General features: G+C 47.9%; 1 protein-coding gene across 2 annotated transcripts in view; it reads left to right on the top strand.

The window, feature by feature from the left end:
- The window catches only part of LOC138258813 (peptidoglycan recognition protein 1-like), a 70,933-nt gene extending 59,039 nt beyond the window's left edge, over positions 1 to 11,894 (top strand). For both annotated transcript variants that reach the window (XM_069206061.1, XM_069206062.1), the window contains exon 5: positions 10,931 to 11,894. In XM_069206061.1, coding sequence (XP_069062162.1) covers positions 10,931 to 11,115 — 185 coding nt within the window. In that variant the 3' untranslated portion in view covers positions 11,116 to 11,894. The remainder of the gene's footprint in view (positions 1 to 10,930) is intronic.
- Positions 11,895 to 13,455: the final 1,561 nt, after the last annotated feature.

The following is a 13,455-nucleotide window of genomic DNA, read 5'->3' on the forward strand; positions in this document are numbered from 1 at the left end:
GACCTGGTACACATGGGCTAGACCTCTGTTCTGCAGAGTCACATTTCTTAGTTTGAGACTTATCTGGTAAACAACCTCCGGTAAGCTCGTAACTTTGGTTCTGAGTCTTGGCTAATAAGCCACCCCCCACCTTATAGGGTCTAGTGTTTACGGGAGAAGACATTGCATTCTGCATAGGGCTATTCTCAGGTCGGATGCTTTGGAGATGGCGAGCTTCCATAGATATCAATCCCTTTACCAAGCTTGAACTGGCTAAGGTTAACTTAATAAAGTCCCATTGACCTGTCTTTTCGGTAAAGCATTTAGCCAATATTATGTCTGAATAAATAATGGAACCACATTGTCTGGTATGTCCTAACCAATATACAGCCTTATTTATCAGGGATAAATTATCTTCACGTGAATTTGGAAATAAAGGAGGTACCCTGCACATATAAAGTGAATGATTCTCACTAGGGTACGTACAAAATGTTTGAGTAACCGTAAAGTCCCACATCATTTTTACATGTAGTCGTGGACCAGATGAAACTCTAGAATGGTCCTTAGCACACAATGGCCCATTGTGCTTGGCCGGAGAATCTCTTGTGTTGTATAGTGGCCGAACAAAAGCACTAGGACCAGCTGCGTTCACAATGGGTCCTAGTTGCGAAGAGGAGGGGATATTAATAATCAGAGGTTCTTCTTTTTGTGCAGATACAGTGCCCCCTGTCAAACTATTTGCACGCAAGAAGTTTAATACTTCTGTTAATGCTTGCTTTAATTCCCTAACCTCTTCTTGCAGACCCAATATAGGAGAAGCCACCTCCACCTGAGAGGAAACCGTAGGGGGTAGATGTTCTGGAGATCGAAAATTTAAGGCAGGGCCCCCATGATCACTTGTTTGAACTTGTACATCCAATGGAAGAAAGCGATTAGAGCATGGGATGTTATGTACAGTTACAATATCCGGCGTAAAATCGTCTGAGTTTCAGTGTGCCGTGCTCCGTCCCATAGGTTTTGTATTTGGACCATCAGGCTGAGATATAAGGACGGAGGGTCTTCATTTGAGGGGACATTTCCTCTAGAAGGGAGACTTGCAATCAAAAAGGGAACAAGAGTACCAGATTTTAACCTTTTCCGTGGGATCTTCTCTTTTTTTTTCACTATAGATTCAATTTCTTCAATCAGATTATCAGATTATCGATCTCATTAGATACACAATTTGAGAGGTCATATGATGGTTGGTGGAGCTTCAGTAATTTGAGTTGTACTAAGCCCATAACAGGCCTTCCTTTCGCCTTGCGCTGCGGGACGGTGCTCGGGCTCGGCCCCTTCCTCAATGCACGGGGCTCCTGGGACAGGGGGTCCCCTGCTGCTGCTGCCACTCCTTGTTTCCAACTACACACAGACCTGTAATGACTTGGCCATTGAATTTCCCCTGCAAGGGAGAAGCGGCATCCAACAGGGATCCATGTGTCCTGCATGTTAATCACCTCTACTCCTGGACGCCTCCTTCTCTCCGGCAGCTGCTACAGATCAAGGTTATCTCTCGTCCTTCAAAAGCAAAAGGGTTAGAGCACTCACAGACTGACCACCTGCATCTCAGGGAAGGCTAGCCCTCCTCTGTCCAGGTCTAGGGTACTCCCTGAGACTGCCCAAGCAAGGGCCCATCACAGTCCACCTGGTCTCAAACACATGATCCACTCACCTGACCAATCAGAAGCAGTCAACAAGGATGCTGATGCAACTAGGCTGTCTCCAGTGCCCCACAACCACTGCTACAGGGCACCCAAGGAAGTGCAGATACATTCAAATGAGCTGAGGCTTCCACTAGCATCCCAAAGACCATTGATACAGGTGTGCACCCTGAATATCAAATACAGAATATCGAGGGATGCAAATATCGAGGACAGAATACTGAATTCAAAATATTGAAAGGTTAGTTAGTAAGTATAGATTTTCTATACCTAACTCCTCACCAGCGCTTAATTTGCAAATAAAAATGTGGCGGTGAAGTAAGCTCGCCTCTGAAACACTTGGATGCTGCAATTAAATGTGAGAGCATGGAATACTGAGCAGCATAATCCTGAAGCCTCTTTAATTCATTTACAGACACTCCTTGCTCCTTCAGCTCACACTTGCAGCTTTTGCTTTCTCCCTTTATGATGCTTTTTCGTTTTTCTTTACCTCCATATTTTTCATGTGTCTTTTGCTCGTAGTGAATGCTTGAGGCAGAAAAATAAGTGCCAGTGCTCAAAAATAATTGCCAGTACCCTGTCCTGGAAACCACCTTCTCAAATTAAGCACAGCTCCTCATATACGTAGCTTGGTGAAATGTATGTCTTCAAGGTACGTAGATGTGGAGATAGGAATAGAAAATCTACATTTCCCCGTGGCTAGGTGCATTTCCCTGTTTCCACCCTGAACAAGCATAAATTTGAAGATAAATGGTTGCTTGAGGCCGAACTTCAGGGGGCGGAATAATCCCATAAAGAGAACCCTTCTTTAGCCCTACAATGGAAAGTTACGGCTCGGAGGGGAAAACTCAGTGCTATTAATACCAATAGATTAGAGTTTACTTTGCTTCGCCTTAAAAAAACTACATATGACCAGGGTAATAATGTGGGTTCTCAGCTTGCGCAACAACTCAGGGCCAAACAAGAGAAGGAATACATTGGACACCTCAACTGGGAAGCCAGTCCTCCGGCTGTATCTGAGGAAGATAAGGAAAGGACTTGCAATGCGTTCTATAAAAATCTTTACTCCTCTGACCCCACCAATGAAAAAGCGCAGCTGGATTACCTAGCTGGAGTAGACCTTCCTCAAGTTACAGCTGACCACAACAAGACTCTAAGAGGACCAAGAAGGGATGATGAGGTCCAGGCAGCTATCAATGCCCTAAAGTTCTACAAATTGCAGGGCCTGATAGGTTTATGACCCGTTCTATAAAACCTTTAGCTCCAAACTGGTGCCCCATCTCATGGCCCTGTTTAACTACATGACTGTAGCTCACACTATCACCCCCTCGATGGGTGAAGCATTAACATTACTCATCCCGTAACCTGGGAAAGACCCACATTCTTGTAGTTCATATAGGCCCATCGCACTATTAAACCTAGACACCAATCTCTACTCTAAGATCTTAGCCGCTAGATTGGACTATATCACGCTGGAGCACCCGGATCAGTTCGGTTTTTATTAAAGGCAGGCAAACACATGACAACTTATGAATGGTGGTCCACCTGGTCAAAAAAAACTACAAAAAAAACGTATTCCTGCAGTACTTTTGGTTCTGGCCGCAGAAAAGGCATTAACCAGGTGAACTGTCCCTTCCTCTTCCATACGCTCCATTGCTTTGGCTTCTGTGAACAATTCATAGCTACGGTACAGGCCAGCTATGCCACAATGCCAATCTGCAGTAGGGAGTACTGGTCAATGGGGTGGGTTCAGACCGCTTCAGCTTAGAATGCGGGACGAGGAGGGGGTGCCCTCTCTCCCCACCCCTTCTTGCGTTCAGTATTGAACCCCTGACCTGACAACCAAGTGTAGGAGGCTGGCCTGGCTTGTAGTGGGTACCAAGGGGTACTTACACCTTGCACCATGTCCAGGTATCCCTTATTAGTGTAGAGGGGTGTCTAGCAGCTTAGGCTGATAGAAAAGGTAGCTTAGCAGAGCAGCTGAGGCTGAACTAGGAGACGAGTGAAGCTCCTACAGTACCACTAGTGTCACTTGCACAATATCTTAAGAAAACACAATACACAGATATACTAAAAATGAAGGTACTTTATTTTTATGACAATATGCCAAAAGTATCTCAGTGAGTACCCTCAGTATGAGGATAGCAAATATACACAAGATATATGTACACAATACCAAAATATGCAGTAATAGCAATAGAAAACAGTGCAAACAATGTATAGTCACAATAGAATGCACTGGGGGCACATAGGGATAGGGGCAACACAAACCATATACTCTAGAAGTGGAATGCGAACCACGAATGGACCCCAAACCTATGTCACCTTGTAGATGGTCGCTGGGACTGTAAGAAAACAGTGAGGGTTAGAAAAATAGCCCACCCCAAGACCCTGAAAAGTGGGTGCAAAGTGCACCTAAGTTTCCCAGAGAGCACAGAAATCGTGATAGGGGAATTCTGCAAGAAAGACCAACACCAGCAATGCAACAACAATGGATTTCCAGACGAGAGTACCTGTGGAACAAGGGGACCAAGTCCAAGAGTCACGATCAAGTCGGGAGTGGGCAGATGCCCAGGAAATGCCAGCTGTGGGTGCAAAGAAGCTGCCGGGGACCCAGGCTTGGCTGTGCACAAAGGAAATCCTGGAAGAGTGCACAGGAGCCGGAGCATCTGCAAATCACGCGGTACCCAGCAATGCAGTCTAGCGTGGGGAGCCAAGGACTTACCTCCACCAAACTTGGACTGAAGAGTCACTGGACTGTGGGAGTCACTTGGACAGAGTTGCTGAGTTCAAGGGACCTCGCTTGTCGTGCTGAGAGGAGACCCAGAGGACCGGTGATGCAGTTCTTTGGTGCCTGTGGTTGCAGGGGGAAGATTCAGTTGACCCACGGGAGATTTCTTCGGAGCTTCTAGTGCAGAGAGGACGCAGACTACCCCCACAGCATGCACCACCAGGAAAACAGTCGAGAAGGCAGCAGGATCAGCGTTACAAGGTCGCAGTAGTCGTCTTTGTTACTTTGTTGCAGTTTTGCAGGCTTACAGCGCGGTCAGCAGTCGATTCCTTGGCTGAAGGTGAAGAGAGAGATGCAGAGGAACTCTGATGAGCTCTTGCATTCGTTATCTAAAGAGAGAGACCCTAAATAGCCAGAAAAGGAGGTTTGCTTCTCAGGAGAGAGGATAGGCTAGCAACACCTGGAGGAGCCTATCAGAAGGAGTCTCTGACGTCACCTGCTGGCACTGGCCACTCAGAGCAGTCCAGTGTGCCAGCAGCACCTCTGTTTCCAAGATGGCAGAGGTCTGGAGTACACTGGAGGAGCTCTGGGCACCTCCCAGGGGAGGTGCAGGTCAGGGGAGTGGTCACTCCCCTTTCCTTTGTCCAGTTTCGCGCCAGAGCAGGGCTGGGGGATCCCTGAACCGGTGTACACTGGCTTATGCAGAAATGGGCACCATCTGTGCCCATGAAAGCATTTCCAGAGGCTGGGGGAGGCTACTCACCCCCAGCCCTAACACCTTTTTCCAAAGGGAGAGGGTGTAACACCCTCTGTCTGAGGAAGTCCTTTGTTCTGCCTTCCTGGGCCAAGCCTGGCTGGTCCCCAGGAGGGCAGAAACCTGTCTGAGGGGTTGGCAGCAGCAGCAGCTGCAGTGAAACCCCAGGAAAGGTAGTTTGGCAGTACCCGGGTCTGTGCTAGAGACCCATGGGATCATAGGATTGTCTCACCAATGCCAGGATGGCATTGGGGGGGGGGCAATTCCATGATCTTAGACATGTTACATGGCCATATTCGAAGTTACCATTGTGAATCTATACATAGGTAGTGACCTATGTATAGTGCATGTGTGTAATGGTGTCCCCGCACTCACAAAGTTCGGGGAATTTGCCCTGAACAATGTGGGGGCACCTTGGCTAGTGCCAGGGTGCCCACACACTAAGTAACTTAGCACCCAACCTTTACCAGGTAAAGGTTAGACATATAGGTGACTTATAAGTTACTTAAGTGCAGTTGTAAATGGCTGTGAAATAACGTGGATGTTATTTCACTCAGGCTGCAGTGGAAGGCCTGTGTAAGAATTGTCAGAGCTCCCTATGGGTGGCAAAAGAAATGCTGCAGCCCATAGGGATCTCCTGGAACCCCAATACCCTGGATACCTCAGTACCATATACTAGGGAATTATAAGGGTGTTCCAGTATGCCAATGTAAATTGGTGAAATTGGTCACTAGCCTGTTAGTGACAATTTGGAGAGAAATGAGAGAGCATAACCACTGAGGTTCTGGATAGCAGAGCCTCAGTGAGACAGTTAGTCATAACACAGGTAACACATACAGGGCACCCTTATGAGCACTGGGGCCCTGGCTGGCAGGGTCCCAGTGACACATACAACTAAAATCAATACCAGATCAATACTAGAACAATACCTATATGTAGCTTCACAGTGGTAACTCAGAATATGGCCATGTAACGTGTCTCAGATCATGGAATTGTCCCCCCATGCCAAATATGGTATTGTGGTGCCGATCCCATGCATCCCCGGGGCTCCAGCATGGACCCCAGGTACTGCCAGACCAGCTATCTGGGGTTTTCTCTGCAACTCCAGCTGCTGCCAACCCACAGACAGGCTTCTGCCCTCGTGGGGTCTGGGCAGCCCAGTCCCAGGAAGGCAGAACAAAGGATCTCCTCTGAGAGAGGGTGTTACACTCTCTTCCTTTGGAAATAGGTGTTAAGGGCTTGGGAGGAGTAGCATCTCCCAGCCTCTGGAAATGCTTTGAATGGCACAGATGGTGCCCTCCTTGCATAAACCAGTCCACACCGGTTCAGGGAACCCCCAGCCCCTGCTCTGGCGCGAAACTGGACAAAGGAAAGGGGAGTGACCACTCCCCTGTCCATCACCATCCCAGGGGTGGTGCCCAGAGCTCCTCCAGTGTGTCCCAGACCTCTGCCATCTTGAATCCAGAGGTGTGAGGGCACAATGGAGGCCACAGAGTGGCCAGTGCCAGTAGGTGATGTCAGAGACCCCTCCTGATAGATGCTTACCTCACTAGGTGGCCAATCCTCCTCTGAGGGCTATTTAGGGTCTCTCCTGTGGGCTTTTCCTCAGATAACGATTTGCAAGAACTCTCCAGAGTTCCTCTGCATCTCCCTCTTCGACTTCTACCAAGGATCGAATGCTGACTGCTCCAGGACACCTGCAAAACTGCAACAAAGTAGCAAGAAGACTACCAGCGACATTGTAGGGTCTAATCCTGCCAGCTTTCTCGACTGTTTCCTGGTGGTGCATGCTCTGGGGTCTGTCTGCCTTCACCCTGCACTGGAAGCCAAGAAGAAATCTCCCATGGGTTGACGGAAACTTCCCCATGCTCCAGCAGGCACCAAACTTCAGCATCACCGGTACTCTGCGACCCCTCTCATCCTGACGAGCTTGGCCCCTGGAACACAGGTGGTGGACCCAAGTGTCCCAGATTGTCCAGTGGTCAAACTGTCCAAATGTGGAGGAGGTAAGTCCTTGCCTCCTCTCTCCAGACAGTAATCCTGTGTACTGCGAGAACTGCAGCTGCTAGCGCTTCTGTGCACTTTTGCAAGGAATCCTTCATGCACAGCCTAGCCAGGTCCCCAGCACTCCGTCCTGCATTGCTCAACTCGCTGAGTTGACCACCGGCTTCATGGGACCCTCTTTTGTAGTGTTGAGATGACCACCATGCTCAGTTTTCTTGAACCCATGTTCAAGTACTTCTGCGGGTGCTGCCTTCTTGTGCGTTATCTCTCTGTATTGCTGAGGGCCCCCTCTGCCTCTTCTTTCAAGTGGCGACCTCCTGGTCCTTCTTGGGCCTGAGCAGCACCCATTTTCTTCAACCATGACCTTTACAGCTAGCAAGGCTTGTTTTCGGTCTTTCTCCAAAGTAACAACTCTACTTCCTCCAGCACTCCGTGGGACATCTTCTGTGCAAAGGAGAAGTTCCCGGCATCTTCTGTTGTTGCAGAATCTTCAGCTTCTTTCATCCGGAGGCAGCCATTTTGCACTTTCATCCAGGGGTTTGGTGGGCCCCCCAGACACTTTCGTGACTCTTGGACTTGGTCTCCTTTCTTTACAGGTCCTCAGGTCCAGGAATCCGTCTTCAGTGCTTTGCAGTCTGTTGTGGTCTTTGCAGAATCTCCTATCACGACTTTAGTTTGTTTCTGGGGAAGTAGGGTCACTTTACTCCTACTTTCAGGGTCTTGGGGTGGGGTATCTTGGCCACTCTTAGGGGGTCATTACGTCCCTGGCGGCCGGCAGTAAGCTGGCGGTAACACCGCCAACAGGCTGGCAGTGTTCCACCAGCTATTATGACCATGGCACAATAGCCACGGCCATACCGCCGGCCCCTCCAACATACCGCCAGGCTTCCACCTGCCAGTCATAATCCCCAGGGCAGCGGTGCAAGCACCGCTGCCCTGGGGATTATGAGTCCCCGACCGACTGCCATCCTGTCCATGGCGGTAAACACCGCCATGGAAAGACTGGCGGTAAGGGGACTTGGAGTGCCCCTGGGAGCCCCTGCACTGCCCATGCACTTGGCATGGGCAGTGCAGGGGTCCCCAGGCATAGCCCCGTCGCGTATTTCACCGCCCGAATTTCGGGCAGTGAAATGTGCGACGGGTGCTACTGCACCCGCTGCACATCAGCATTGTCGCCGGCTCTATTACGAGCCAGCAGCAATGTTGATGTGACTTTTCCGCTGGGTCAGCGGACGGTAACACTGTTACCGTCCGCTGGCCCAGCGGAAAAGTCATAATAGGGAGCCAGGAATACCGCCGGCAATGGCGGTATTCTGGCTGCCGCAGCCTCGGCGGTCTTTTTGAAAGACCGCCGAGGTTGTAATGAGGCCCTTAGTGTTTTCTTACACTCCCAGCGACCCTCTACACACTACACTAGGCCAGGGGTCCCTAAGTGGTTCGCATTCCACTTTCTTAGTATATGGTTTGTGTTGCCCCTAGGCCTATTGCATCCTATTGTATTCTACAGTGTTTGCACTACTTTTCTAACTGTTTACTTACCTGATTTTGGTTTGTGTGTATATTTTGTGTAGTTTACTTACCTCCTAAGGGAGTATATCCTCTGAGATATTTTGGCACATTGTCACTAAAATAAAGTACCTTTATTTTTAGTAACTCTGAGTATTGTGATTCTTATGATATAGTGCTATATGATATAAGTGGTATAGTAGGAGCTCTGCATATCTCCCAGTTCAACCTAAGCTGTTCTGCTATAGCTACCTCTATCAGCCTAAGCTGCTAGAACACTACTAATCTACTAATAAGGGATAACTGGACCTGGCACAAGGTGTAAGTACCATCAGGTACCCACTATAGGCCAGGCCAGCCTCCCACAGCTACAGAAAGGCTCCTGTGCTTTGGGCCTTACTGACTTTCACCTGCATTATAGAGCTACACAGTTAAGGGTGATTTCTGAGTGGTCTCTAAGCGAATCCGGCAAGCACTGGCTTCAGATGAATAGGGCGGTGATGGGCTATAGTTATGGGATGTCCTGTGGAAACAGAGAGTGGATCGACTCCATGATACGTATCTTAGTACACCCACTTGAATGACTCTTAAGGTGTGGAATGCGGTGAATCGAACATCTGGGTAGGCTACATTACCCTACCCCTTTACAGATTTACACTTTAATCAGGCCTTTCCACCTGCGCTTACAAGGGAACCCTTCGACCTCTGAAGAGAAGGGGGGTATCTCACTGTCTCTGACTTGTTTCATGGGTGGGAATCTCTCACCTTCGATAACTGCCAGCAAGACTTCGCTCTCCCAAGCTCGGAGTGCTACCATTACACACAGTTGAGGCTTTGGGCTCTCCAACCGGATCTACGGGAAGCCGCAGCTAGAGACCCCTCTCCTGCTGGGAAGTTTGTTAGACAGGTGAGGGGCTTTAAGGTTTGTATATCATTTCTATACTCCCTACTTACCACCATGAATTCCCCTAAGCCTAGCCATGTTGTTTTTTTTAAACAATGATTCCGGAAGGGATGTGGAGCAAACTTTGGAGAGATATCCCCAGACTTAATCATTCAATGGGAAAGAAGGAGACACTACAAAATACTTTTAGACCACTGTCTATAGCATACAAAACTGAAACAAATCTTCTGGACCACATGAGATCTCAGTCAGTGAGCCGTGGGTTAGTTGGAGATTGTCATTATATATGGTGGCACTGCCCGATCATTCACCCGTTCGGGGCGAAAATCTTAGGCCAAAGTAAAGAAATTCTGGTTTACTTTTCACAGGTACACCAGTATTTTTCCTGTTGGGATTACGGGATGATTCCCTTAAACATCAAACCTCTAGTTCCTAGGTGATACTGTGGTCGTGCCTTGGGCAGCTGAGCTAAGATGGCTCTGGCCACCTTGTGGAAGAAGCGGGCAGCACCCTCGCTGTGTTAGTGGCATGCAGGCTCTGGCAGGCCGTCACTATGGAGAGGATGGCTGATATTCTGCTAGACAACTTTAAATATTCCGAAAATATTTGGGGCCCCTTAGTACCATTCCTTTTATCAGGCTTGACGCTCTTTGCATGTCCCACTCATACGGGGGTACCCCATCTCTTTGAAATGTAAAGTTAGAGTGTCACAGCGTGTACGCCTATTGTAGAAGGTTCTTTGCCTCGATAAGCTGTGGCATAACGACTTGAGCTGCTGACTTCGGACTTGGGGAACCAGGTTCAAGTCTCAGTGTGGGCTCAGCTTCCTGTGATTCTGGGCAAATCATGTAATCTCCCTCTGCCTACAGTTCAGCACCTTGAGACCCTCATGGATGAGTAGCCACACTCGATGAATCCTTGACTGATTCTCCATCTTGTTTCTGCTTCGCTCAGCTTCCGCGCATCAGGTGCCCCTTCAGCTACTGCACTCATGTGCTTTTGTCCCGGGTCATTGGAGGGGGGTTATCTTGGGCAATGGTATTTTTGTATCTTGATGTCCATGAGACAGGAGTATCCTACCTAGATGCACTGGTTAAGCCATGGATGCTGCGAAATGCCGGAAACTGCGTGTAACATTCGCATTGTTTATGTTTAGCTCTGTGTCCTTTGTTAACATTACTGTCATTACTATGAAAACTGCCCTTAAAACTCATTAACGACAGGATGACAAAAAAGCATGAATGGCTGAGCTGGCCCTGCAGAGTTTAACTCCTTGGTCTTCTGGATGCATGCAGTTGGCTGCAGTGGACTCTAACTGACTGACATATCCTACCTGTTCACTTGTTTAATTTCAGACAGAAACCCAAGCCAGGCCGCCCTGAAGGCCGTGCAGGAACTCATCAAGTGTGGGGTCTCCAAGGGCTACATCCGGAAAAACTACATCATAAAGGGCCATCGTAATGTTTTTGCCACCTCATGCCCTGGAAACAGCTTCTACAACCTCATCACTAAGTGGCCGCAGTTCAATGCCAAAGCCTGAGCTTCTCTGAGGATGTCTGTACTGTTTGTGTTACTCTCAGCTCTGCAGCAACTTCTCTCTCTCGCTCTCTCTCTCTCTTCCGCCCTCCCTGGGCCTCTATGGCTTGTGCTACTTTCATGTATGCAGAAGGTTCAGTGCTTCATTGGTAAAAACATAAGAGCCAGGGCCCTCGTCAAGAGGCCACTACATCTTACACCACTCATTGCCAAAGTGAGTACCAACCCAACAACCAATCATCTCACTCTTACGGTGGAGACGATTCAGGTCCCCAAAGCTATAAGAAAGGCGTGGGTGGCAGGTATCAGTCTTTTCAATGCATATTGAATCAATGAAAATCTGTTATACTCATCCCTACTTTGTCAAACAGTGCCACCGTGTGGCAAATAGTCATAAGTGCAGGTGTTGACAATTAAATACCAGTGCTGATCACCAGAAACCACGGCTCAAAATAAGCACTAGTGAGATCTCTCTCTCTCTCTCTCTCTCTCTCTCTCTCTCTCTCTCTCTCTCTCTCTCTCTCTCTCTCTCTCTCTCTCTCTCTCTCTCTCTCTCTCTCTCTCTCTCTCTCTCTCTCTCTCTCTCTCTCTCTCTCTCTCTCTCTCTCTCTCTCTCTCTCTCTCTCTCTCTCTCTCTCTCTCTCTCTCCAGACCTTTGAAACCAAGCTGTTTAATAACAACTGTTCAAGACTGAAAGCTCCAGCCTCTTACCTACAGCCTCCAATTCTGTCACCGATTTCAAAAATATATGCTGAGCAATAAATGTATCTTATGGTTTTTTTATTTATTTGCTTTACTTTCTTTAAAGCGCGTTCATTGTCAGTCACCTCTTATTTTAATTCCCCATCCGGCCATCTCTGTGCTGTGACACATATTCACATGTTTTACCCATTTAGACACATCCTGTGCGAATGATCTCATGGGACCAAGTAATGAGACCCCAATACTAACAAGGGGGGCTGAAATTACCATGTCTGGGGTTACAAAATCTGGCTGCTAATTGCATCCTTGCGCCATGCAAATACGACTGATGGTGCCATGAATTATGGTTACCCGTGTGGGCCTGGGAACACTGGGGGCCCGATTCACAACACCATACACCCGCAGTCGCAGATTTTCACCTAAGTGCGATACGATTAATCCACATTGCCACCTCTGTGCACTCTTGTACAAAATCCATCTTTGTTTGAAATCATTGCACAGGGTGCAACATGTGTTTTGAGGGGTAAGCCCGCTTCTTCAGGGGTGACATTCCACCTAGGCAGTGGTCCGAGTGCATTAAAACAGTATGGGATCTGTGATGCTGCATGCAATGAGGGTGGGTTCAGTGAGCATTGGGGCGGGGTCAAGGGTCTGGCTAAAAAAATGAAATATTTTGTAAGGTTTTTTTTGGTTTTTCACCATCATGTAGCTAGATATGAAACAACATGCAGTTTAAATGAGAAATTAATTTTAAAAAGTTGTTACTCAAAGGGAAATGCTCAGTGATACATTATGGAACCTCTATCAGTCAATGCCTGCAGAGGCCTGTGTCTGTAACCAGAGAGCCACAGAATTAACTCTTGATTTGGTGCAGTAGAGAATAGCTACTTGTGTATTTTTAGTGCTACGAGGTCACAGCCTGCGACAGAAAGCACTGTGAAGATGTTAGTTATTATTTTAAACTTGCATTACACACAGTATAAGATAGACTGCACAAAATGTGCAAAATGTTAAAGATAAAATGGTGCTTCCACAATATAGATTTTAGGAGCACCCAGAGTGTATGTAAAGGAATTTGTTTTGCATTACTGTCCCTGGAACACCTCCAGGTGTAACGAGTGCAATATAAGTATATAAGCACAGTTAAGAGCACGCTCTTCATAGCTCAGTTGTTAACCCTTTGCACTGTCACTCAAAAAGAATACATCTTTGTCATAACAAAGCTTGGAGTTAAAGCCAGTACTGGATCCCAAGCATCCTTTACATTTGCAAATTAACTGGCAGGGAACATTTGCATTTCCTTCAGGCAGCAGCACCCTGGCAGGAAGGCTTGTTTAGCTGCCTGCCCCGCCCTCGGCTTCACAGCACAGGACACTCCCTGAATGACACTTCAGCTGAAGCATTTAAACTGTCAGAATTAACCGTCCCGGGACGGTTGTCTTTTTACAAAAGTAGGGGCGCGGTGTTTCATAAACAATAAAAGTATGGGCACCTTGTGCCCCTCCGATCCCGCTCACTTCGACCACCGCGTATAGGTAATTACCACCACGTAATTTTCAGATCACGAGTCACTTTTTTAATGATTAGATCAATGGTTGCTCTATTCCGGTATCAGCAATCACGTGACCTGCTTTTAAGTGAT

Source organism: Pleurodeles waltl, chromosome 9 (genome assembly GCF_031143425.1).
Source record: "Pleurodeles waltl isolate 20211129_DDA chromosome 9, aPleWal1.hap1.20221129, whole genome shotgun sequence".
Classification (NCBI taxonomy): domain Eukaryota; kingdom Metazoa; phylum Chordata; class Amphibia; order Caudata; family Salamandridae; genus Pleurodeles; species Pleurodeles waltl.